Here is a 26,267-nt window from a genome sequence, read left to right as displayed (position 1 = left end):
TTTCATCTTCATCAGATGGTGGCTCCGGAGCAGAGTCCGAACAATGCTAATTTCGACCTGTCCAGTAGCTTCAACAACAAACACCGTATTTGGATCCTTACGTCTACCAAACAAAGAACCCGAAGATGATGGATTACTTACAACTGGAATCAACGATTTCATATCAGAAACCTTCCGAAGTTGAAATCGAACTGAAATCGATTCTCGGTTTCACCTTCTCTAGCAGAAGATACATTGGATTTCTTCGCATATACAATTAATCTCCTAGGGTTTTTGAGCGAGCGAGACTGGTGCGAGGTGTAGTGGCAAGGAGAAATGAGTTAGAGGTGAGAGCCGGACATGTATATTACCTTTGAATCCGGTTGCAGGTAACAAAAGGGTATTTTAAAACATGGAAATGAGAGTTTATTCCCTTAATGTGCAAAAAAATAGTTTAGACCTTTTAAAAGAAACACAAAAAGTTTGATGGGCCAATATGACATTTGCCCTTGGTAAAACTAGTTGAAAAGCTAGCTGAAATATATAAAATTACATAAAAGGACATGTGAGAGTATGTGTTTCTATAATTAATTAATAGGTGTATTTGGAAATTTTTAAAAGAGCTTCTAAAAAGCTAGTCTAAGTAGTTTTTCAAAAAGCTAGCTTATAAGCTACTTTTTGGCTTACCAAACATGACAACATAAAAAAGCTCGAAAAATAAGCTAGCTTATCAGCTAGCTGTGGCGCGCCAAACACAACCTAAATGTTATATAAAAATGTACATATGAACGGATACGACTCGATAAAAAACAAATCCCGTTCTTAGACAAATTTACTATTTATTACTAGAGGTGGCAATCGTGTCGTGTCGTGTCGGGTTCGTGTCGTGTCGAAACACTAAACGGGTTGAAAGTGCTTGACCCTAACCCGAACCATTTAATTAACGTGTCGTGTCAACCCGTTTATTTTCGTGTCGAGTTTGTGTCGGGTCTCGGGTTAGGGATATACCTTGAAATATGTCGTGTCATGTGAGGTTAAAAGATTAAGCATGTTGTAAGAGTAGGAGTTAGGTAGGCAGAGAGGAAAAACTAATAGTTTGGAGGCAGAATAGATGAAGTCATAACAAGTTCAGATGACAAAATTAAAAGAGTGGGAGATGGAGAGGCGGATGAAAAGGTCGCGAGGATGTGAAAGTGGTGAAAGAGACTGGATAGTTTGTGAGAGAATGGAAAAACTGAAATCAAGTCTTGATCTAGACGGCTAAGTCATTTCAACATTACAAAACGACTCAATTCGAAGGTTTTCTTTTACTTATGGTTTTGGTTTTGTATCTTCTAGTTTATTTAAATAATTCAAAAAATTTGCATATAAATAAACATGTCATTTTTGAGTTGAAATTCTCAACCCTAACCTTATCCATTTAATTTTCGTGTCGTGTCGTGTCAACCCGTTTATTTAAACGGGTTGAAATATCTTACCCAAACTCGTTTATTTTGTGTCAAGTTCGTATCGGGTTTCGTGTCGTGTCAATTTTTGCCACCTCTCATTACATGTCACCAATATTTACATAGGAGAAGGTTTTGGCGGTGACCTCTGAGTATAAGGACTAAGATGAGCTCTAGAAAAAAAGTGTAAGGGCCTAAATGTAAATATCCTTTCACGCTAAACCCCGTCCCCAAACCTGGTAGTATTCTACAATCAGAATCAGCTTCGCCCTCCTTAGCAAAATGAGGGGAATCTTCGCTATCCGTCGTATGGTACGTAATGGAGTTTATTGCGGCTCTATCTGCTCTTCCATTGGTGAAATTGCATCAGTTTCCTCTTCAAATCCAGCAACAATTCCATACTCGTACTCGTGTTCCTTCTCTTCTGTGACGAAACCATCATGGTCAATTCCCATCTCCAAATTTCAATCGGGGCAGCAGCCTTCTAATCGGAATCACTGTTCCTCTCCCTCGTCGGGTATGATCTTTACTTTTATGATTTATCTATTAACAGCTCACCATTTTTTGTACATCGGATGTTTTTAGGGATTAATTAATTGGGATTAGGGTTCCTGTCTTGATATGTGCTCTGTTTTGTAATTCGGCATTTCTTTTGTTCTATTTTGACAATTCCCATTAACAAAAGAATCTAAACCAGTGTTCCGAAAGGTCATTATATAATCTGAATCACTAGCTTCTCTTGAGTGGGCATATGAAGGGTGTTTGAATGTGCTTTTTGGAAGTGATTGTGATATTGGATAGTTATAATCCCACAACAAGCCATATTAAATCAGCTGTTATAAAGTTATTATGTGATATTGAATTGCTATAACACTATGCTGATAGTGCCTGTATAGTTGTAATAATCACTTTTTTTACTAAAACTAATGATTATAGCAGGTGGATCTAGAGTGGTAACAGTCGAGTCAGAAGCTGAATTTAACACCTTACTTCGCAAGATTCAAGGTTAGTAAATAACTAAATATACATATACATAATTACATATACACATACTGATTATATGTGTTATATGCATAATGTGTATATACTTATGTATTTTTATAATGTGACCAGATGAATCCTTGCCAGCAGTCTTTTACTTCACTGCTGTCTGGTGTGGGCCATGTAAGACTTTTATTTTTCTATATATATTATGTTTTTTCTAATGTAGGGTTGAGCTCTTGAAAGTACTCTTCAGTTCATTTTGTTTTACACTTGATTTAAAAGTAAATATATATTTCTTGTTTCACAGGTAGGTTTGTATCTCCTCTTATTGGGGAGTTGAGTGAGAAATACACTAATGTCACCACTTATAAGATTGATATCGATCAAGTAAGAGCATCTTCATACTTCTAAGCATTTCTTTCATTTCATATACCACTCGTTTTTTGTTTGTGCAAAAGACGTTAATGCCCTTCTCATTGCAGGAAGGTATGGGGGATGCATTGGCAAAGCTAAATATTTCTGCTGTGGTAAACTACTTATGCTTCCCATTCAACATGTGTCATTTTTAACTAAAATTTTCAATTTCACACATTTAATCCCTTAGTAATGAATATAATCAAAATTGGCCCATGTAGATGTAAATTTGTGAATTTTGGTCCCTGTAAATGTTATACATGCTCACATATAGACATGTGTTTATATTGTAAGTGCAGCCAACTCTCCACTTTTTTCAAGGAGGAAAGAAGGTGTCCGAAATTGTTGGGGCCGATGTGAAGCTCCTTAAAACCACCATGGAGGATCTCTACAAGTGAGCTTGTATGCTCACTAGCCACTTTTTATTGAATACATGTTAAATGTTTAGATTTTTAGTATTATCTTAATTTAAGCATGCAATATGTATGATCCGACTATATATAAAGGGTTTTGGGTTTATGAAAAATACATATAGAGGATTGGAATATGATGTATCTCCTTTGTGGGTGTTTGGTTTATCAAGTGTTTTTAAAGAAATGGAATCTGGTAAATGAGTGGAATTTATATAAACTAGATGAATGTATGAGCGTCACACAAATGAAAATTATGTAGTTAAAAATAGGGAGGAGATTCAAAACCGGAATCGGACCGGAACTGAACCGTTAGAACCGGAATATGTAAAGCTGATCCGGGTTCCAGGTTTAAAATAACGGCTTCGTCTCGGTTCGGGGTAATCCGGGTTTGGGTTTTTCAGGTCCGGGTAAACCGCTTTAAGAATCAGAACCGGTTTTAATGAAAAAGTTTAAGATACGCATATCTCATTCGTTTGAAGTCGGATTAATATACGTTTCTTTCTAGTTTGTAGTTTAGACTTTTTACATGATTTTAGACTATAAATTTGTCACTTTTAGTTTTGGGTAAATTACATGAATAGTCCCTATGGTTTGGGGTAATCTGTATAGTTGGTCCTTATAAAGAATTTTTAACTTGGATTGTTCTTATTGTATATTTTTGTTATGCGTTTGGTTCCTGACCAACTTAAAAAGACTGTTATACCCTTAATTATATTATTTTTTACCTTTTATTATTGATTTTGTTTTTTAATAATATAAAAATTAAAAGAAATAATATTCCTTCTCTTTTCTCAAAATGTGATCTATCTCTTTCTCTAAACACTCTCGTTCTCTATCTCTCACATTCTTTTGGTTCAAAATTAGCCCAACGAATACATACAACATGAAGGAATTGATTTTGAACGTTGCTTTAGGTTTGTATGAGGTTTACTTTCTGATTGACAAAATTGCAAAAATGGTCCCTGTGTTTGGCAAAATTATGTGACTTTGGTCCAAAACGATACTTTGATGCACCACTGGTCCAAAATTGGATTTTCCATTGTTTTTGGTCCCTCCCACTAACTTCCATCCGTATGCTCCGTTACCTGCAATAAAGACGGGGGTATTTTCGTCTTTCCACCTCCATATCATCGATTACCGCCATATTGAATGATATACACAGTTAATGACCCTTCACTCTACCCACTAAACCCACTTTGTTGATCAAAAACCCTAATCGTTCATTGAAATCTTGCATTTGATCATCAACCGCAATCGTAAGTTTGAATCCACGAGTATGCTCCAAATGTGGGAAATCAGGCCAAGAAATCAGTGTTTTGATGCAATCCGAATTTACGGTATCGTACTCTGTTTCTTACATATTTGTTTGAAACAAAAAAATCTTTTACAATCCATATAAAGTAATGTTTTTTTGGTTTGGTTCATGATTTTTACAGAAGGATATCCCACGATGTTCACTATTGAGCTCCATCATGGAGGGAGTTCACAAAATTCTCAGGGATAAGCTACATTGAAGGAAAATTAGACCACGTTGACTTGGTAGACATGGATGAGTTCTTTGTGCATGAGTTGGACGAGATGATGCTGAAGCTTGGTTATGAGGAACCACCAGTCATTTACTACCACTATCAATTGCCAAATGGAGATTTGGAGTTTGGTCTTAGAGCTCTAGGGAATGATATTGATGTACTTAGTCTTGCACAGTACATTGAACTTCATAAGATCATCAAGGTATACACTGAACATAATGAAACTAAGTTACTTACATACTTTATGTCTCCAAGAGTTAAACCTAGGGTCATAATTGAGGAAATAGCAGGTGATGTGCCCACTGCAATTGTTGGTGATCAAGATGTCCCAAATCTTGAATTGTGTTTAGTAAGATATGAGACACCCGAATACAATTCAAATAGGAGATTGAGGTTAGTTGAAGGGAGTCAATCATGTAGTATGAAATTGTGTTTCAACTTGGAACACACTGCAACTGTTGGTGATCAAGATGCACATGTTGAAATTGGTAATGAAGGTGCAAATATTAGTGAGCAAGGTGCAACTGTTGGTGATCAAGATGCACATGTTGAAATTGGTAATGAAGGTGCAAATATTAGTGAGCAAGGTGCAGCTGTTGGTGATCAAGATGCACATGTTGAAATTGGTAGTGATGGTGCAAATATTAGTGATCAAGGTGCACTTGTTGGTGATCAAGATATAGAAGTTCATGATCAAGGTGCAAATCTTGGTGACCAAGAAGTAAATACAAGAGAGTTTGATACCTTTGATGACCAACCATTTCAATTTGAAGATTTTGATCCTTTCTTTGATCAATCTACTTTTAATGATGGTAATGATCAAAGCATGGGAGTTGGTGCAGAACTTGGCACAGGACTAGGTGAAGTTCAATTTGAAAGTGAGGGAGTTTGTGAAGGACTTGGTGAAGGAGGTAGTGAAGGGGGGTAGTGAAGGGAGTGAGGAAGATAGTGACTTTCTTGAAGATGAAGAAAACTATGTAAGTGATATTGAGGGGGACATGAGTGATTTCTATATGAATGTTGATCTAGATGTTGAATATGTTGATAGAGGAAAAGGTGTTGAGACTGAAAATGAAGTTATTGATACAGAAGATGTTGAAGATGTTGAAGTAATTGATAATGATGAATGGGACTCATTAGGTGAAGATAGTGACGATGAAAGAAGTAAAGCAATATTAAAACAGATGGTGAAGGAGAAGAAATGCTCTCTTGGTGAAGTCCATGCAGTAACTTTTCAAGTGGGTCAAAAGTATAAAAGTAAAAAGGAAATTAAGGACAAAGTCAACAAACTTGCCATTGAGACTAGAAGGAATCTTGGCTTCAAGAAAAACGACAAAACAAGGCTTAGGGTTGTGTGTAAAGGTAATGTACCTAATGTAAATGCAAGTGGGGTAGGTAAGGGCAATAAATTAAATTGTTCTTGGTCAATGCAGACTTCACGGTCAAAAGATAGTGATTATTGGTATGTGAAAACTTTACTGGACAAACATACTTGTGTTCAAACTAGAAAACTTAGGGCTTGCACTGCGAAGTATATATCTGCAGAAATCTTAGACATGGTCGAGTCTAACCCTACAGTACCCCTTCGAAGCATTCAAGACCAAGTTCAGAAGAGGCTTCAAGTTGGTGTGTCCATACACAAAGTACAGAGGGCAAAAGCAACAGCTACAAAGCAAGTGAGTGGTGACTACACAAAGCAATACGAGGTGTTAAGAGATTATCTTATGGAACTACAAACAACTAATGTGGGTACAACTGTGAAGCTTGAGGTTGTTAATGAGCCTAACAGTGCTAGAGAAACAAGGCAGTTTAAAAGGGTGTATATTTGCTTAGGGGCATTAAAAAAAGGGTTTAAAGCAGGCTTAAGAGATATTCTGGGACTAGATGGTGCTTTTATGAAAGGACCATTTCCAGGCCAAGTACTCACAGCAGTTGGATTGGATTCAAATAACGACATATACCCACTTGCATATGCCATTGTTGAGACTGAAAATATGAGTAGCTGGAAATGGTTTCTAGAATGCTTGGGAGATGACTTAGAGTTGTACTCAAATTCTAACTTTACTTTCATGAGTGATAGACAAAAGGTACTATTTTCTTCTTTTTGTATTACTAATAGTTTATTTGTATATGATTGTTGCAATGATTATGTGGGATAATCCTTTACAGGGACTCTTACCTGCTATTGCACAACTATACCCACAGGCTGAGCATCGATTCTGTCTAAGACATATTTATGAGAACATGAGGAAAAATGGAAAACAAAAGAGTATAAAGATCACTTATGGCAGTGTGCAATAGCGACCACAGTACCAGAATTTGAACACTAAATGAATGAACTTAACAAGTTTGATAAGGATGCATGCTTTTGAGTGGTTGAAGAAAATCCCCCCTCATCATTGGGCCAGAAGCCACTTTTCAGGTTATATTCCCTGACTTAGGTGAATCTTTACTAGTGCTCATTGTATATGATTTAGTTCATATAATTTTCTTGTTTAATACAGGCAGAGCAGGATCAGATATATTGCTCAACAATTTGTGTGAGGTTTTCAACAGTAAGCTTATTCATGGTAGGAATAAGCCCATCATAAGTTGTCTTGAGTACATCAGGCAGTACCTTATGAAGAGGATCTACAATGTGAAGAAAGTGATGTCCAAAGCTCCAGGTCCACTTACTCCAACAGCATCAAAGTTACTTGAGAGAAATAGGGAAGCTTCAGTCCAATATAGAGCTAGATGGAATGGGACTGCAAAGTATGAAGTTTATGGTCCTTGGCATGACCAACATGTGGTTGACATGACAAATATGTCATGTACATGTAGAAGGTGGGAATTGAATAGGATTCCATGCAGACATGCCATAGCTACAATACATGAAATGGATGATAGTGGCGACAAAGTTGGGGAGCTTTACACTTATGTCAACAAAGTGTATTGGCTTCAAACATGGAATGAAGCTTACTCTTACACTGTGAACCCTATAAAGGGTAGAGCCATGTGGCCAAAAAGTACCTGTCCATTTCAATTAACACCACCACCACATCACAATCAACCTGGGAGACCTAAGACCGAGAGAAAGAGAAGTGCAGATGAAAAATATGATAAACAGATGCAAAATCATGGTGCAGGTGAACCTGAAAAACTTACCAGAAAGTTTGTTAGTGTCAGGTGTGGGAAATGCAACAATAGGGGTCATAACTCAAGGACATGCAAGGGTCAAGGTGGGAATGCAGGAAGCAATGAAGGAGGGAATGCAGGAAGCAGTCAAGGAGGGAATGCATGATGTAGTCAAGGAGGGAATGGAGGTAGCAATCAATGCAGGAATTAGTGTATTTTGTTTAAAAACTTATCTTTTGGTTTAGCACAACTTTTGTGCATTTGGATGTAATGGTTTAAAACTAGTTTGTTGTAATGGTTTTATTTTGGTCTTTTAGCCCTTTTGGTCATGAAACTAATGTCAACCTTTTGTCATTGTTGAAGAATGATGTTTATGGTTTATACCAACTTTGTTGTCATGTTTATGGAACACATTTATGGTTATAACAAAATTTTTCTGAAACAACAAATAAACATTAACATTAGGTGATAACTGCAATACATTGTCATTACATCCTTGAAAAGGGTACAAATTTCTGAAGTTGTCCAAAATAACCCTAAACTGATATTACATTATCAAATACCAAAAACTACCACATTCCCTTGTTACAATTTCATAAGACAAAAAACACCCAAAATTACATGCAACTACAGGGGTCCCTAATTCCTTATTACTAAATGAAAAGCACCCAAACCACCACAAATAGTAACCAACTTGCAAACAAACACATCTTCAATCTTGCCACTTCATAGTTTGCATTGTTGATATTCCCCAATAATCCGGGTATTATCAACATAGATCTTGCACACATTAGAGGATCAATCCATCCTAAGAATCTGCATTTGGAACCCTTCATGTAAAAAAACAAAACCCTAAACATGAGGGTGATTTTCCAAAATGAGGGTAAAATAGCAAAATCGAACACTTACCTTTTGAGGGCAGGAAAGAAACCTCCGACCAAGGTTTGCTGATGTCCAGGAGGTGCGAACCACCGCGTCCCTACCACAGAAACACATCACCATTTTAATTTTTGATCTCTAAGAAATTGTGAACACAGAGTAGGAAGAGTATGAAGCTCGTGAAGTTGAAGATGGAAGAGTGATGTAGCTCTGCTTTTATTTTGAATAAGGTTGCAAAAAAGGTCCCTGTAAGTGGAAAGATGAAAATATCCCCATCTTTATTGCAGGTAACAGAGCATATGGACGGAAGTTAGTGGGAGGGACCAAAAACAATGGAAAAATCCAATTTTGGACCAGTGGTGCATCAAAGTATCGTTTTGGACCAAAGACGTATAATTTTGCCAAACACAGGGACCATTTTTGCAATTTTGTCTTTCTGATTTCTTTTGGTAGTCTAAATCTTGTGGTGGATAAGAAGGTCTGATCGGGCAATTTCCTCCATCGATTTCATCAAGAACCACCAACGATCTTTAGGGCTTAATCGATTTCATCAACTTTGGATCTGCCTCCATCGATTTCACAAGCAACCACTTGTTTGATTTTCGAATAACGTGAATCAAAACCACCGACGACCTAAGATCACTCACTGGTCGTTTTTTTTAATTCATGAAATGTGTCTGGGTCTGTGAAGATGTACACAAAATATAAACCATACCATATGTGTTTCTAGTTGTTTTTCTATCTTAGAAAATATTATTTTCAAAACTAATAATTTCCTAATTAAATACAAGTGTTGATAATATTTATTAGTAATCAAATTCTAATAAATAATCAATAAGTGATAACCATTTATAAGGTGTGATCATATAGGATCATATGTTATTAGCAAATATCATTCTAAAATGATTCTTGAGAATATAGATATTTCAGTCTTCACTTGCACAAGACTTATCGTAGATTGATATAGATAGTGGTGAACGTCCATCAACATTTCCCTGCCCCCAATAACATACAACGGAAATGCCATTCATTAATATCTAATTCCCAAAACCTCAAAGTTACAATTGATGTATAAGGTATGTTTATCAGTTATCCTTTTTGTTATAGACATCATGTTGAACATGAGATTTGGATCACAAACAATTTCATTTGGTGTTTAACTTTTGGTAACACGCGTTAAATGTCTAACTCTCAATACATAAGAGGAACAAATCTCATATTAACTACATACGTCTCTTGCATAGTTCATACCTCACTTGATAATGACATTTATAACTGCCTGGTCAAAGAACAACATTTGACAATATCAAAATATAACAATCCCCACACTCAAGTCCCAATATGCATTAAAAGATATAATAAGGTGGTGACGAGGCGATCCTTTAAACTTTAATTGAGTTTAATGGAATGTAAAGTTTAATGAGTAATATAGTGTAGTTGGTTGAATGTCAATGTGACAATGTATTGAACTCTTAAGAGTTCAATTCATTATAGGAATGCTGGTGTGACAATGCATTGAATAAATATTTTTTTAAAAGTGGGTTATAGATGTTCCACACCTCTAATAAATTATTTATGATAGGGCTGTTCAAAACCGAATATCTGAAATTTCGGATACAGATTTAGATATCAAATTAGATATCCAAAAATTTATCTTCTTTGTTTAGATCTACTTAAAATTATTCATAAATCTAGAATAAATTTAAAATGAAGCTGTATAGAAACATAGAACAAATATTTCAATGCATCATATAAAACATAAAAAATAGTTATTAGGAAACAACGTTATTGATGAATAGCATTTACTCTTACCGATACTAAAATCCACCTAGCTACCACCATCAAGCAAAATGTAAATTAATATAAAGATTGAACATAAAAACCACCACTGTCAACTCCCATGAATTTGTAGCCCATGTAAACGAAAATCTAGATTACTCTAAATTAATATTGAACTAAAAAACTTACAGATCATAAGACTAGTGGGTATGAGCCGTTAAAAGGTGTCGGAAGTCCTATGTGGCATGCTTAACGCCGTTAAGAACAAATGAACATAACCTGAGTCTCATGTTATATTTAAGGTATGTTGGTGTCATAATATATTGAAACGGCTACCACTATTGGTTGTACATAATCTCTCTCTCTCTCTCTCTCTCTCTCTCTCTCTCTCATAACACCATATTATAACATGCAAACATCGTCTCCACTTCATGTTATGACATTTTCTTGACACTATATTATAACATGTGAACATCGCCCCCACTTCATGTTATAACATGTTGGAATGTGAGATGACAATGCTTGGTGTTATAACATCAAATCCTCATAGAACCCATCTCTTGCAGCCTAAACGAAAAGCATAAAATGTCAAAAGTGAAGATAGTGTTCATGAGAAAATATGTTTTTGCTGCTATAAAATTGATACGGAACCCTAATCCTCTTAAACAAACATAAATATACTAAATTAATAATTTAATTTTTGGGTTTTCGATACCTGAAATATCTGAAATATTAGAAAATGCTCTCCAAATTTGAATCCGAAAAATCGAATATTCGAATTTTAGGATAATTTCAATCGGATTTTGGATATCGATATTTTTAAACACCATTTTTTTTAATATCACTTTGTCGAACACTTATTTATATAAGGTTTTGACAATGTGTAAACTAATCCATTTAATAAAAAAAAATAGTATCGGTGATCAGTAAACTAAACCATTTTTGATGTGTCTGTGGGTGAACCCCTGGAAACGCCATCGAGGCCTCTACTAAATCAGCATCCGTAAATCCATTACAATCCACTGTGTGCACCATGGCTGCTCTCACCTTTGCTCACCACATCCTTTTTTCCAAACCCTCTGTCTTCCTTCATTCAACCAAAAATGGTTTCAACACCTTATTTTCCGTCTCCGTCCCCGCACCTTTCCTTCGCCGATACAAATCCTCACAGACAATAGCAGCAGCTTCTTCACTCCTTGAACTTGGTGGAGTTAAAATTTCGAAAGAAGGTATTCTAATCTAACCCCTCCTCATTCAATATTTAGGTACTCTTTATTTTTTTTCCTGCTTTCTAGGGCATATCATGTGCTGTGTAATTCACCATATCTCAGCTGAATGAATGCTTTCGTTTTGATTTGTTAAATTTCACATACACGTTGATTCAGGCGGATTGTGTTGTTTTGATTGTGGAAAACTGAAGATTTCTTGTTTTAGGAGGTGTTTGGATTTGAGATTTCAAAGTTTCATGTGATATTTGATAAACTGATAATCAGTTGAAATACAATCTAGATAGTTATTGGATATGTTTTTTACGCATAAAATCGTATTGGTAACTTTACAAATGTACCTTCATTTCTTTTTTCTTCCATCTCCTTCTCATATAGCACTGATTATTTGGTGGATGCTATATTATCAAGTCATAGATTTGGAGTTACAAATCTATTTATGCTTTTCATTGTGTGATACAGATGTGGTTAAAGATGAACCAACAAATAATGTCCCTGATTTGATATTCACTAAACTTGGATTGCAACTTCATAGAAGAGATCATCATCCTCTTGGAATCTTGAAGAATGCAATATACGAGTATTTTGACACCAACTATAACAATCAGTTTCATAAGTTTGATGATCTCTGCCCCATTGTTACTACAAAAGAGGTAACAACTTTTTATGTGCATCTCCGGTTTTGATTATTTTGATTGTCTTTGTGTCATAGAAAGTGCATCTATGTTCCTATTTATAGTTCTGACTCTTTATTTTGTTACAAAATACTCATGACTATGTTATGAATGCCTATTTAGAACTTTAACTACAAGAACATTGCCAGCTCTTGCATTTATCCCATATTTTTAATCATATCCATACCTATTTTCCCATAAATTTCTGCATACTTTTTAGCATAATGTAATATCATTGATGAAATCTTTATTAATGCAGAACTTTGATGATGTGTTGGTGCCTTCTGATCATGTTAGTAGGAGTTACAATGATACATATTACATTGATACAGAAACAGTGTTGAGGTGTCACACAAGTGCACATCAGGCTGATTTACTGAGAAAAGGGTATGCCAATTTTCTTGTTACTGGTGATGTTTATCGTAGAGACTCCATTGATTCAACTCATTACCCTGTATTCCATCAGGTATTTCGTTTTTCTATAAAGCAACTATATAATTAGTAAACAGTATGTTTGGATATGCTTTAAACATGAACTCACAATAGTCAGTTTTGAGCATTTCTATATAAGTTATTATGATTTTATCACAAAATATATCCGATTCCGATTCTGATTCTGATTCTGATTATGATTATGATTATTGAAGTTGCAATCATCAGTTTCAAAATGCAAATCCAAACGCCTCCTAACTTATTCAGGTTATAATCCTTATATTATGTAGATGGAAGGAGTTAGAGTCTTTAGTCCAAATGATTGGAATGATTCTGGAATGGATGCTACTTTATATGCTGCACATGATCTAAAAGCATGCCTTGAGGGTTTAGCACGCCACCTTTTTGGTAAGAAGTTAAATTCATAATCCAAATGAAATATAAATATATTATATTCTTTTGTAAAATGATATAAAAGTAACTAAAAGAGTGAACATCTACTCATGAGGTGAATGTAGTATGCTTTTTAGTAAAAAATGAAATATGGTTTTTGGAATTGAAGTCCGTTTAAATATTCAGGTGCTGTTGAAATGCGATGGGTTGACTCTTATTTTCCATTTACGAATCCATCTTTTGAACTCGAGATATATTTCCAGGTATGCCATTTTTTTTTAAAGCAAATTTATTAAGAGTAAATTACACGAATGGTCCCTATGGTTTCAGGTAATTTGCGCGTTTGGTCCCTAACTTATTTTTTTAACTCGGAAGGTCCCTACTATTTGTTTTTGTTATGTGCTTCGTCCCTATTGTTTGTTTTTGTTACGCGTTTGGTCCCTGTCTTACCTAAAAAGATTATTATTTAAAAAGGGAAAAATGGTGGGGTAGGTAAGGTGAGGTGAGGTGAGGTGGGGTTGGGAGTGTGTTTATTTAAATAAATTAAAAAATCAAGGGCAAAATAGTCTTTTTAGGTAAGAACGGGACCAAACGCGTATCAAAAACAAATAGTAGGGACCTTCCGAGTTAAAAAAATAAGTTAGGGACCAAACATGCAAATTACCCTAAACCATAGGGACCATTTGTGTAATTTACTCATTTATTAATGATTGAGTGATGATTTATAGGAGAAGTGGTTGGAGGTTCTTGGATGTGGGGTAATGGAGCAAGAAATATTGAAAAGAGGTGGGAAAAGTGATAATGTGGCTTGGGCATTTGGGCTTGGATTGGAAAGATTAGCAATGGTCTTATTTGACATTCCAGATATTAGACTCTTTTGGTCAACCGATAAGCGATTCACATCTCAAGTAATTTTAAATTTTACTACTTCTTGAATCATCTAATTTTGTCTTTTTGTTGTTTTTTAGATGGATGGATTGTCAAGGCGTGTTTGGTTCGTGGGATGGAGTTGGAATTCGGGATTCCATTCCGTTGATTGTTTGGTTACGAAAAGGACGGAATTCAATTCAATTATGTTGGGATTCCATTCCTTCTAAAAACATTCCACGAACCAAACACCTCAACTTTTGAAGGATAGAAAATGGAAAATATCCTTTATATTTAGTTATTTACTTTTCATGATTATATAGTAATACAGAGAAGAACCTAATGGGATTTTCTTGATCTCCCCTTTACCAATGCAGTTTACAAAAGGTCAACTTGGGATAAAATTCAAGCCATTCTCAAAGGTTTCTGCTTCACTTAATTTTCTTTTAGCAATATATGCAACAATCTTCCATTTTTAGAAACATGGGTTCTGGTACTTATGTATTTGAGTTTAATAATAATTTAATATTTTAATATGTTTGAACACTTATTATTTTATTTTCAGTATCCACCTTGTTATAAAGACATGAGTTTCTGGATCAACGAATCGTTCACTGAAAACAATCTGTGTGAAATTGTTCGAGGTGTTGCTGGTGATCTCGCTGAGGAGGTATAAATTATTTATTTATTTAATTATTTAAGCAAAATTATTTATCTAAAATGATTTTCCATATTTGTTGGAATTATTGAACATTCATTTAGGTGCAATTGATTGACAATTTCACCAACAAGAAAGGAATGACAAGTCATTGCTATCGTATCACTTATCGCTCCATGGAGCGCTCTCTTACAGATGAGGAAATAAACGAGTTACAGGTATCAATTTATATATTATAGCATCCTACCTTTATTTATTTATTTATTTATTTTTCTATTACATCATTAAACTATGCAAAATAATCTACCCAAATAAGAAAAAAAGTTGGAAGTATAATTTTACCTTTTATTTTTGGATGTTGATGTAGTGGAATGTTCGAGATCAAGTCCAAAGCCAGATGAACATCGTTCTAAGATGATTTCCAATATGCCAAATGGAATTTTGTGAATACCTTCTATTTATGTTTTTATTTATTAATGAAGACATTCATATGTTGCATTATTACTTCTAATTTCAACATATGTAACCCTAGTTTTTTGTTTTTATCATATGATAATAAAATAAACTACAACTTTTCTTTCATACAACAATTTGAATGATCTTTATGTATAATCCAATACACTTATTTTTATTCATGTTATATAAAAAAAAAATGAAATTATACAAAAAAAACTTGGCCAACATTCAAAAGGCTCTCATGAGGAACATTAAATATAACACTATTTTCCCTACATATCTTTCTCAAAAAAGCATACAAATAATCAATACAAATCTTCTTATAACACCCAGAATCTCTTCTCGCCTTCACAACTGTATTCCCCAAAATATGCACAACTCCGGCATCACGACACCGCGTCAAAAACTCAATCTCCTCCCGCCCACCACCACCGTGACTCGACGCCGTCTCCGTCCCCGTCTCACTCACCGTATCATCATCGGAAATTAAAATATCAACAACAGACGAAAATGTATTCTTATCAGATAAACCCGAAACATCTTGCTCATACAAACTGTATTCATCTGAATCCGAACTCCCATCCATCAACGACTCAAGTTTCACAAACAAAAAGATACTATCAATCAACTTCTTCTCAAATTCATCGTCCTTTTTCTGATCTTTATACCCATACCTCGCGACACACCGGAAAATATGGTAGTTCTTCGGTCCGATCCGTTTGACCAAAAACCGTTCGTCTTCCGGGACGGAATAAACCGGGAGAGATTTAACGCAGACGAAAACAACCACCGTATGGATCGCCGGAAGATTCGTGATGAAATGTGAGAAGATCCGTGGGACGCCGCTTGCGAGCTCGGTGTACACGAGTCCGATTCCGGGGACGCGAACTAGCCCTAGACTTGGGCCGAGGTTAAGGATCCATCCCATTGAGATTTTGTTTTGCATTTCGAATTCGTACCTTTTGACTGTGCCGTAGTGCCAGACGTACATTATGAGGAGGAACACGGCGGCGATTGCTAGTGGGACCCATGCGCCTTGGTCGATTTTGATTAAGACTGCTGAGAAATAGGTGCATTCGACTATGAGGGATAGAAAGGTCATTATGAAGACGAGGAACCAGTTGCAGTGCCACACCAGGAGCATGATTAGGATCATCAGGAATGTTGTTACCAGCATCACTATTACCACTGCTGTGCCTGTTAACAAAGACAATCGAATAGTATAAGAGGGCATTAATGTCTTTTGGGTGTAAAGTGTAATTTTTTATGGATATTTTTTATGAGATACAAGGGCATTTATGTCTTTTGTATAAAGAGGATGATACAAAAGGGATTGAGCCAAGTTTTGGATGGTATAAAAAATTACAATTTTTGTCCGTCAATTCCAATACATTTATTACACCATAGAAACTTGGGTCGGGCTATGTTTATGACAAAAAGAAGGACATTTACGTCTTTTTCATATACATAAGATCGAGACCAAATTATGGTCCAACTTTTTGGGTAGGACAAAACTAGCCCCAACTTTTCTAGGTTATTTTTAAAGATAGGATAAAAGGACATTTACGTCTTTTGTAGAGACAGAGATCTCTTCCATCTTTTTTGGTTGGACAAAAAATTGAAATTCCCGACTTTTGGGTGGGGCCCTAAAAATGCAAATTTTGTACTATTGATATCAAACTCATTCTCAGTTAAAGTCAAACGGAGTACAAACTTTTATGTTCATGATTGATTATAAATTATTGCAATAAAACTTACCATAAGCATTACCGATTTGGGTTTGATTTTTGAAACCAGTTGTTACAAGAATGCAAAGAATCATGAGTGCCCAATTGATATCCGGAATGTATATCTGGCCAAGAAATTTTCTTGATGTATGAACGACTTTGACTCGAGGGAAACAACCGAGTGCACATGCTTGATTAATTATCGAAAATGTAGCAGATATCGACGCCTGACTTGCGACAATTGCAGATAGTGTTGCAATTACAAACATTGGCCAGTATACAGCTTCTGCAACATTTTAAGCAATGCATATTATTATTACTTCAGTATTTGAACGTCATTTACAAGAAATTTTGCAAAGTCATTTACAATCAAAGTAGGAAGCTATAATGCACAAATAAATGAAGATATATTGCTAAAACTTGCATTTAACCCTTTACTTTTTCCTTCCAATTTTTATGTTCTGGAATATTTTTTAATCATTATTTAAAAAACAAACCTGGTATAGAGTGGTAAAATGCATCAAACACTTGTTCCTTGTTTTTCATGAGGTAGGCTGCTTGTCCACAATAAGCTAATAGAAGACAAGGGAACACAACCGTTGTAAATGCAATCTGGATTGCAGAAAGTGGATAATGAGCAAGATCAGCAAATAGTGCCTCCGTTCCTATCACAAAATAGCAAATTTACTATAATTTTATACATTTTTTAAAATAGAATGCTTTAATAGATAGAGAGAGGAATCACCTGTGATGCTCAACATGATTCCTCCAAGGGAAGTCCAACCATCTTTTCCTCTCCTTTTAAAGTACCAATATATATGCAAGGGGGAAAAGGCCCTCAACACAGTCTTGTCATGTTTTAAAATATTATAAATTCCAATTCCTCCAATTAAAATAAACCAAAGCAATACAATTGGAGCAAATAGCCATCCAACTTTATCAGGACCATGATGTTGTAGGCAAAATAAACCAATCAGTATAAAAACAGCAACGACTACGATAAAATCTGCAACACACAACAATTCATAAGCATATTATATGCAAAACTTACATTAAAGATTAGGTGAAAATAACAAATTTAAGATGAAATTATTTTCATACCATTATCCATCCCGGGGTGTGTTACCTTGATGCCACTAGAAGCCGATAAAACTGTTCAAATCAGAAGGTTCGATTCAAGACACAGTCTTTTTGTATACAACACTTTAACAATATTCTTTAATTTTAACACGAGAGGAAAAAAGAAGGGGCACAATTCACAAATAGGTAAAGGGTTAGTGTCTTAATACATTAAGCCATGTTTTTTTTTTGCTTAACCCGTTAAGTCATTCTGTTCAACTTAAATAAAAAAGAAACAACCATGTATAATTGTTTGGATTAAATGCTTAACCCATTAAGCTCATGAAGGAAAAAATAATGGCACATAAAAAAACCAGGTTTTTACCTGAAATAGCAGGAGTAAGAATCCCATCTCCAATCACCATACAAGTGCCAACAAGTACAAGTACAAGAAGTGCATTCTTCTTTAATGCATGTGCTTCTAACCATTTCTTGGTTTTTTCAGGAAATGAGTTCTCATGTGTTGGGGTATAAATATAAGTAGTCAACTTTTCATCAGTCCGATGTTGATTTGGAATTGTACTAATTTTTGCATGTCGACACAATAGTGAGTAAAGAGCAAATGTTCCACCTAAATAACAAATTAAAATTTTGTACATGTTATTCATTCGTTGAATATAACTTTAGAATTACTTCTATCTCTTGTTGTTTTACAAGTATATAATGGAAAATAGAGAAGGGAAATTGATTCGAAAAGCAATGTACCTTACTCTCACTACCAATATGAGCAATATGCCTTATTATTTTTTTTAAAAATCAAAATAGCAATATACTTACATCTTTTACCCATGATAGCAACATACTTATACATTTCTTTATTGATAATAGCAATGTACTTCATCTTTTACTGATAATAACAACATAAGCACATTTTATTATGTGTATGGAATTGTAAGTACATTGCTATAATATGTAAAGAAATGGAAGTAAATTGCATATTGCTATTATCAGTAAGTTGCTATTTTAAAGAAGTAGGTGTACCTTGACCATTGTCACTTGCACGGCAAACAATGAAGACGTATTTGATGAGGGGCACAAGTGTAAGAGAGTATATGATTAAAGAAAGAGCACCAACAACGTCTTCAGTGTCATTGATTCCTTTAGGAAAAGTATTGTAAAATACATATAATGGAGAAGTTCCCAAATCTCCATAGACAACACCAAGACTTTGAAATGCAAGTCGCACAAGTAGCAATGTGGAACATTTCTGTATCAAAGGATAATATCAATAAAGGAAAATTGCAGAAGTAGCAACATACTTTACTCTTTTTACCAATATAAGTAATGTAATTTATTTTCTTTACCCATAATAGCTATCTCTTTACACCTTTTTTTGTACCAAAAATAACAATATGTAAACTCCATAATAGAACATATTCATCTTTTTTTTACACATAATCCCAACCTACTTACAATTCTTTACCCATAACAAAGACCAATAATGTGTCAAATGTAAATTATTGATTAGTTGTTAAAATGTGACAAATGTCCCATAACAAAGACAAATAATGGCACAAATGCACAATCAATGCTATAAATATTTTGTAAAGATTACACTAGGGCTAAGAAGAAAGAGTTACCGTTTCTGTGTTCATATGCTTGAGTCTACTAGCTTCTTCATCCATGGGCTGATCAAATTTCTGCTGCAAAGCCCACATGCCACCTTTAACTTCACTCTCCTCATTCATGGTCTTTTCCATCTCAATCAAATTCAGGCTGCCTGCACTTGCAACAACCTATGTGGCTTCCCTCTAAAGTGATCGACAATAGACAACATCATCAACTCAAAAACAATTTAATCGAACTGAGACTCAATTTCGCATTCAATCAAATTGACTAAAATCGACAAAATGGAACTCAATTTCATCACTCTCGGAAGTGAGATCAATCAACTCTCTCATTAGAAAAAAAAAGAAGGAACAAAACACGTTAAGATTCCGATTTTCTGATCTAAAACCGAATAAGCATCCAAGGCATCTCAAATTGGACCTGAATGGATAACAATGACGAAGAATTACAGAGCTAGAATTGTACGTCGTGTCAACGATGAAGAAGAACACGAAAAGAGAAGAAAATGGAGGGAATCGGCACGATTTTTGATAATTGCGAGTTTAATTTGAATTTGGGATTGATGCAGAAACGATTGTGTTAATCAGGAGATAGTTTAACATTTGACAGACCAAGAAAACCTGTTTGTCTCTCAGGAACGCATTGATTACTCAGAGAGAAGAATTCGACAACACTCACCAAGAGAGATGGAAGCGATCGGTTTGAATGTTTGATAATCATGAAAATTTTCATGCGACGCGTTCCATCAATCTCATGCAAATCTATGCAAGTTCTTTTCAAAATAAACATAATATCTTTTAGAGTAAATTATCGTCTTGGTCCATGTGGTTGTCCAGTTTTAACATTTTTGGTTTTTTTATTGGGATTTTAACACCACTAGTCCTTATTGGAGGTTTGGGTAAAAATCAAGTCTTTGTCTCAGTTAGGCTCCGTTAAACCTTTCTAATTGCGATGTAAAAATTCGAATTTTCCCTTACTCTTGAAAGCCTTATACGCGACATAAACCTCATAAAGGCAAAATCACATCCTTGACTCTTGATGTAAATCCCGATGATTTCTTCCTTGGCTACCACTATCAGCTCCAACTCTAAGAATGCTTCAAATGGAAACAAATTGGGTGTTAGGAGAGGTGGTTTTGCATTCTGTATGTATGGCACCTGATGCAACTACTTCCGGTTAGGTTAACATGACAGGATGGTCTTAATGAAGTGCTTGATAGTAAAGGTCCTAGTGAAGTACAAAATGGACCTAACGAAGATAGTCAAGTGGTACATGATGGGCTTAATGAAGATGAGGGTGTTGGTGAAGGGGAAGGTGATGATGCAGATGAGGGTCTTAATGAGGGTGATTATAATGATGTTTATACCTGATAAGTCCTGGTACATGTTGATGAGTTAGTTATGATATGAGAGGCATGGTATACTATGGTAGCAATAGAAAGTATGCTTGTGTACAACTTGAACCGGATAACACACCACCAAATAAGTTGGTAAATTTTAAGTCCTTGTAGATGTGTAAATTAATTTTACAAAAGTCTGTTTTGTCCACTAATTTTGTAACGTACCAAATATCAAGACCAAAAATTTTAATTTTTAGATTAATGAAACCATCTTTCAAAACATGTCCATGTAACCATAATAGAATTAAAGTGTAATCAAAACATCCAAATGCATCAGAGTCAAATAAAATGCAGAACAATGTGGTGTGCGCGATGCGATCACCCCGAGCTTTTCCCCTTGGATCCGGAAGTACTTGAAACATAAACTGAAAACTGTAAGCACGAAGTTTAGTGAGTTCCCCAAGATACCACATACTATACATATCAAACACATAATGAGCCCCGTTCAGCATCGAGCCCCGCTCGGAACATATATGTCTGTAAATAATGGGACCCGCCCGATATACATACAAACACATAAACACATGCAATAATCACAAAGATAAATAACATACAAGATAATCATCATGCCCCGCCTGGCATCAGGCCTCATCCGGTATACATATAAACACATAACACATGTAAGAGTCACGCAGACAACTAGCATCATAATCATGACGAAAATTTAATCGGGGTTGTAATCAACAATGCACATTTATATGAAAAAGAGCAATGTACATTTATTTTTAATCCATAACAATATTTTCTTTTTTAAAGAAAAGATATCAACACACTTCTATTTTTAATACAAACAACAAATAAAAATAGACATTTTAGAATGACAAATAAGCACCGAAAGGAAATGATTCTTCAAAAAATAACTTGTGTTCCTGGAAATATAACATGTTTTCGAATAAAAATAATTTCCGAAACTAACTATTTGTATGACTAACTTTATATGGTATTATCTAGAGAGATATCATATGTCAATACAAAAAGATTCGTGAAATTGACGAAGAATCAACGACGGTGAAATGTATACATCAAATATGGTGTATAAAAAGTGTTGCATGATTAATAATGTACAGTCAATCATGTGTTCGTACACATCTGTATACAATCCAAACACTTTATTTTTTATTGTTACCGATTTCGTATCTGCTAGCATAACTCTTATTGACAATTATTTAAATGTAGTAAACTATTTGTATAAAAGAACTAATCGTCTGAAGAAACTAATTATTGAAAAAAACTATTCGTACTCGTCGCTTGGCGCGGGTAAATGGCTAGTATTTCTCCATTATCTTAGGTACCCAAACCCACCATAATACAATGTTTTGTTTCATATATTCATTATAATGTTCTTAAACTTCAACCCCTAACTTGATTTACGTTCAACATTTCCAATATTTCTCCATTATCTTCCTCTTACATTACATCTTTTTGTCGAACATTACTAGGCTATATATATTATAGTTAAAAATGAAAATTATGTAAGATGACAATAAATGTGAAATTTATAAATATCTTCGAAGTAAATCAAGTTAGAAGTTGAATTATAAGAACATTGAACAATTACAATGTATATATATGATACAAAATGACGTAATATAGTGAGTTTGGGTACCTAAGCTTATATACCCTTAAGGGTATATTCACTTTTCCTATATATATATATATATATATATATATATATATATATATATATATATATATAGAACAACCCACTCCATGCCCCGAACCCGATAACGACCGGTTATCCGACCCGAAATGATCGGGTTTCGGATTTCCCCGTCCGGGTTTGGGCTTTTTTGCCGTCCCTACAGTGTCGGTATTAAAAATTCCCGATAGATCGAAGATATTTTGAACACCTGTAAATAAAATATTCCCACTTCAGTACATGAGGCAGTCAAATGTGGTCTGTAAATAAATATTCCCACTTCAGTACACGAGGCAGTCAAATGAGGTGTGTTCTTGCTCTGTTTTGAAAGTTTAAACGACTTGTATGATTTGGTCTCTCAAGAACTGCTCGACCTCCAATCACCGGATATCTCTTCGAACTTCCTTCAACAAGAGGACATGCTTGCCTAAATCAGCAAACACCAAGATTATATATTTTTTTCGATTTCGGTTTTGAAACGTAACTGAAAACATCACATCACAAGTACTCGTTCCAACTATTCTTGACGATGGCAGCCAATATATATACGAATTCCTCACCACATTCCCAGGTAGAACTTGTCTGTAACAATGAAGTTGCTGCAATTATCTTTAGTTATATTAATTTCATTAGCATCAGCAGCAACATCAGCGCCAATTTACGCGAGACCCGGATGCAAAGATAGGTGTGGAGGTGTCCGGATTCCATATCCATTTGGAATCGGTACAGGGTGTTATATCAATGAATGGTATGCCGTTGATTGCAACTTATCGACACCATACCTTTCTGCGATAAACAACCTGAGACTATTGTCTTTGAATCTGGAGAATCAAACGATGGCTGTTAATGTCTCAATGAATTCGAATTGTGCAGACACAATCCGGAACAACAGTCAGATCTTGAGCGTCGACTTGGGTGATAGCCCTTTCCTCTTTTCTCGAGAAGATAACAAATTCACTGTCGAGGGGTGTGGAAATGCAGTTATCTTGGAGCAAAATAACTTGGTCACAGGGTGTTCGACGATATGCCCAAACCAAACTAATAACCCAAGAAACAATTGTTATGGGATCAATTGTTGCCAAACCACGATTCCTTACTATCTTAAAACATACACCATCGATACTACACGCTTGCAAAGTCAGGATTCGGGTGGAGTTTGTGGATCTGCGTTCCTGGTGGATGAACAAATGTACTCTTTTGGCAAGTTTTCAAGGCAATCTGCTTTTGTTGGGAACTCCTTTGTTCCAATTTCACTTCGGTGGACTCTAAGACTAGAAGAAATTGGTGAAAGTGATTGTTCTTCTATGACAAGAGAGGATCTTTATCTGGGTAATGGTACCAACATTGAATCTTACAAATGTACTTGTAAGCCAATTGAAGAAGGAAGCCCGTATTTAACTAATGGATGCCAAGGTATGCAATCTATTTCACTAATCAATATTTATTTCCATTTAGCTACTTTCAAATTGTTGTTTATAACTAAAGGTGTTCGTTTTTGGACCATGTGATATTCAATGTTTATTTTTGTTTGTTTTAGCTGTTGGACCATGCGCCACGTGTATCAATGGATGCGTGCAAATTAATGGGACAGGGAATTTCACATGTCTTCCTACTCAAGCTAGAGGAAAATCATCAACAACTGGAGTTATTCTAGGTAAAATCACAAACCATAAGTTACTCCTTTAAATTGTTGTATATAATTTGATAAATTAATGGGTTGGTTTTCTGTAGGTGTTAGCATAAGCATCGGGGTACTACTTCTTACAGCAACCACCTTCGCTTTATACAAACTAATCCAAAAAACAAAAGACAAAAGACAAAAAGCACGATTTTTCAAACGAAACGGAGGCCTACTTTTAAAACAACAAGAAACTACCGATGAAGGATTAGTCGATAAAACCACACTTTTCACCGCAAAAGAGTTAGAAAAAGCAACCGACCACTTCCACGAGAACCGAATCCTCGGTCGAGGAGGCCAAGGCACTGTCTACAAAGGCATGTTAACTGATGGAAGGATTGTGGCTGTGAAAAGATCAAAAATAGTAGACGAAAGCCAATTAGAACAGTTCATCAACGAGGTGGTTATCTTATCACAAGTCAACCATCGGAACGTGGTCAAACTTCTCGGATGTTGTTTGGAAACCGAAGTCCCTCTTCTTGTATCCGAATTTGTATCAAACGGGACTTTATACGAACAAATTCACAATGAAACCGACGAGTTCCCGATGACATTAAACACACGGTTACGGATTGCAACTGAGATTGCTGGAGCTTTAGCGTATTTACATTCGGCTACTTCGATTCCTATATACCATCGAGACATTAAATCGACTAATATACTTATGGATGACAAATTTCGAGCCAAAGTTTCGGATTTTGGGACTTCGAGATTCGTATCAATTGATCAAACACATTTGACGACGTTAGTCAAGGGGACTTTCGGGTATTTGGATCCGGAATATTTTCAATCGAGTCAATTTACGGAAAAGAGCGATGTTTATAGTTTTGGGGTTGTTTTGGTTGAACTTTTGACGGGGGAAAGGCCGATTTCGGTGACGCGGATTGGTGAGCATAGAAGTTTGGCGACTCATTTTATGTTGGCTATGGAAGAAGGTGAGGGGATGGGGGTTTTTGATCGGAGGATTGTGGAGGAGGGTGGTCGGGTTGAGGTTATGGCGGTGGCTGAGCTGGCGCTGCGGTGTTTGAATTTGAACGGGAAGAATAGGCCTACGATGAAAGAAGTGGCGTTAGAATTGGAAAGAATTAGGGCGAGTTATTTACCATCTGGAAATGGTGTTGGGAAGTTGAAGTACAATGGTGGAATGGAAGAAGAAATGATTTTGTTCTCGTATGATGATGATGATATACCATCAACAAGTACGTATTGATTAGAATGTTTGATTTACTTGAAATATGTTTTTTTTTTCTTTTTTTTTTTAAATGTTTGAATGACATAGGTAACCATTTTATGTTTTTTGTGAGGGTTCTTTTCCATTTTTATCATTTAATATTACTTCTTATTTATATCATGTGAACTCGTAGGATCTTGCAATGGACTCTCTAAATTTTTCCCGCTATGCATGCTTTGTACTTCTCAATCTCTTATACTTAATGTTTTAAAAACTGGTTTGGGTCGTTTAAACCAGTTGGACCGAGAATCGGAGAAGGAAGCGGTTCAACTAATACTGGTTTTATGTTTAATTCTAAACCGGAAAGAACTTGTCGGTATTTACAAAAACTCGGTTGAATCAGTTAAATTGAATAAAAACACTAGAAAATAAAGAATTTTACATAATAAACTTTGATGATATTTTTTTACATATATTTAGATTTTTCTTAATAAAAACACATGATAAATGTTTCAAAGTTTTTGGGAATGTTTGTATTCATCTAAAACCGTATTTTTTTTTTTCCAGGATACTACTTTATTTTCTTTTTTGATGTATTTGAATTGATATAAAATTTATAGTATATGTTTTTTAATCTATTTGGATTGGTCTACAACTTGTTTTTATGTGTATTTTTAATGTTTGAACTTGTGGATGTCAAATTCTTGGTTTATGTATGTG

The 26,267-nt window shown here is 35.2% G+C and overlaps 5 protein-coding genes across 7 annotated transcripts; 4 read left to right on the top strand and 1 right to left on the bottom strand.

Annotated features, from left to right (window-relative positions):
* The first annotated feature begins 1,654 nt into the window (after positions 1-1,654).
* LOC111900174 (thioredoxin O2, mitochondrial) lies at positions 1,655-3,419 on the top strand. 2 transcript variants are annotated; one of them, XM_023896053.3, is made up of 6 exons: positions 1,655-1,941; positions 2,364-2,429; positions 2,538-2,588; positions 2,716-2,795; positions 2,891-2,935; positions 3,122-3,419. In XM_023896053.3, exons 1-6 carry the CDS (start codon positions 1,707-1,709, stop codon positions 3,218-3,220), a joined length of 576 nt encoding a protein of 191 aa, XP_023751821.1. In that variant the 5' UTR covers positions 1,655-1,706; the 3' UTR covers positions 3,221-3,419. The 2 variants fall into 2 exon arrangements, with proteins under 2 accessions (XP_023751821.1, XP_023751820.1); XM_023896052.3 differs by having other exon boundaries at positions 2,361-2,429.
* Positions 3,420-5,762: 2,343 nt separating this feature from the next.
* On the top strand, positions 5,763-8,047 carry LOC111900139 (uncharacterized). Its single transcript, XM_023896010.2, has 3 exons — positions 5,763-6,851; positions 6,934-7,033; positions 7,269-8,047. The coding sequence occupies exons 1-3, from the start codon at positions 5,763-5,765 to the stop codon at positions 8,045-8,047; spliced, it is 1,968 nt and encodes a 655-aa protein (XP_023751778.2).
* A 3,404-nt stretch (positions 8,048-11,451) lies between these two features.
* LOC111900173 (phenylalanine--tRNA ligase, chloroplastic/mitochondrial) lies at positions 11,452-15,379 on the top strand. Its single transcript, XM_023896051.3, has 10 exons — positions 11,452-11,768; positions 12,228-12,418; positions 12,699-12,905; positions 13,162-13,279; positions 13,451-13,527; positions 13,993-14,172; positions 14,509-14,553; positions 14,697-14,801; positions 14,894-15,007; positions 15,157-15,379. Exons 1-10 carry the CDS (start codon positions 11,573-11,575, stop codon positions 15,205-15,207), a joined length of 1,284 nt encoding a protein of 427 aa, XP_023751819.1. The 5' UTR covers positions 11,452-11,572; the 3' UTR covers positions 15,208-15,379.
* Positions 15,380-15,421: 42 nt separating this feature from the next.
* Positions 15,422-19,979, bottom strand: LOC111900172 (potassium transporter 10). The gene is made up of 8 exons (XM_023896050.3): positions 19,672-19,979; positions 19,073-19,298; positions 18,417-18,662; positions 18,074-18,124; positions 17,718-17,978; positions 17,470-17,637; positions 17,004-17,258; positions 15,422-16,442 (listed from the first exon to the last, which is right to left on the bottom strand). Exons 1-8 carry the CDS (start codon positions 19,789-19,791, stop codon positions 15,448-15,450), a joined length of 2,322 nt encoding a protein of 773 aa, XP_023751818.1. The 5' UTR covers positions 19,792-19,979; the 3' UTR covers positions 15,422-15,447.
* Positions 19,980-22,942: 2,963 nt separating this feature from the next.
* Positions 22,943-25,776, top strand: LOC111900171 (wall-associated receptor kinase-like 1). Of its 2 annotated transcripts, XM_023896049.3 has the most exons (5): positions 22,943-23,269; positions 23,341-23,446; positions 23,572-24,111; positions 24,236-24,352; positions 24,430-25,776. In XM_023896049.3, the coding sequence occupies exons 1-5, from the start codon at positions 23,228-23,230 to the stop codon at positions 25,584-25,586; spliced, it is 1,962 nt and encodes a 653-aa protein (XP_023751817.1). In that variant the 5' UTR covers positions 22,943-23,227; the 3' UTR covers positions 25,587-25,776. The 2 variants fall into 2 exon arrangements, with proteins under 2 accessions (XP_023751817.1, XP_023751816.1); XM_023896048.3 differs by having other exon boundaries at positions 22,944-24,111.
* Positions 25,777-26,267: the final 491 nt, after the last annotated feature.

This window comes from Lactuca sativa, chromosome 8 (assembly GCF_002870075.4).
Source record: "Lactuca sativa cultivar Salinas chromosome 8, Lsat_Salinas_v11, whole genome shotgun sequence".
Taxonomy (NCBI): domain Eukaryota; kingdom Viridiplantae; phylum Streptophyta; class Magnoliopsida; order Asterales; family Asteraceae; genus Lactuca; species Lactuca sativa.
The sequence above is the reverse complement of the archived record's forward strand: the minus strand, read 5'-3'. Positions and strand labels throughout refer to the sequence as shown.

Coding starts and splice junctions, on each gene's coding strand:
- LOC111900173 (XM_023896051.3), top strand. CDS start 11,573: ATGGCTGCTCTCACCTTTGCTCACCACATCCTTTTTTCCAAACCCTCT. Junction 14,802..14,893: donor CTGGTGATCTCGCTGAGGAG/GTATAAATTATT, acceptor ACATTCATTTAG/GTGCAATTGATTGACAATTT. Junction 15,008..15,156: donor AGGAAATAAACGAGTTACAG/GTATCAATTTAT, acceptor ATGTTGATGTAG/TGGAATGTTCGAGATCAAGT.
- LOC111900172 (XM_023896050.3), bottom strand. CDS start 19,791: ATGGAAAAGACCATGAATGAGGAGAGTGAAGTTAAAGGTGGCATGTGG. Junction 18,663..19,072: donor TGCAAGTGACAATGGTCAAG/GTACACCTACTT, acceptor TTTGTTATTTAG/GTGGAACATTTGCTCTTTAC. Junction 18,125..18,416: donor TCTTACTCCTGCTATTTCAG/GTAAAAACCTGG, acceptor TGATTTGAACAG/TTTTATCGGCTTCTAGTGGC.
- LOC111900139 (XM_023896010.2), top strand. CDS start 5,763: ATGAGTGATTTCTATATGAATGTTGATCTAGATGTTGAATATGTTGAT. Junction 6,852..6,933: donor TCATGAGTGATAGACAAAAG/GTACTATTTTCT, acceptor AATCCTTTACAG/GGACTCTTACCTGCTATTGC. Junction 7,034..7,268: donor GAAAAATGGAAAACAAAAGA/GTATAAAGATCA, acceptor TGTTTAATACAG/GCAGAGCAGGATCAGATATA.
- LOC111900174 (XM_023896052.3), top strand. CDS start 1,707: ATGAGGGGAATCTTCGCTATCCGTCGTATGGTACGTAATGGAGTTTAT. Junction 2,430..2,537: donor CTTACTTCGCAAGATTCAAG/GTTAGTAAATAA, acceptor TAATGTGACCAG/ATGAATCCTTGCCAGCAGTC. Junction 2,936..3,121: donor AGCTAAATATTTCTGCTGTG/GTAAACTACTTA, acceptor TTGTAAGTGCAG/CCAACTCTCCACTTTTTTCA.
- LOC111900171 (XM_023896048.3), top strand. CDS start 23,289: ATGAAGTTGCTGCAATTATCTTTAGTTATATTAATTTCATTAGCATCA. Junction 24,112..24,235: donor TTTAACTAATGGATGCCAAG/GTATGCAATCTA, acceptor TGTTTGTTTTAG/CTGTTGGACCATGCGCCACG. Junction 24,353..24,429: donor AACAACTGGAGTTATTCTAG/GTAAAATCACAA, acceptor GGTTTTCTGTAG/GTGTTAGCATAAGCATCGGG.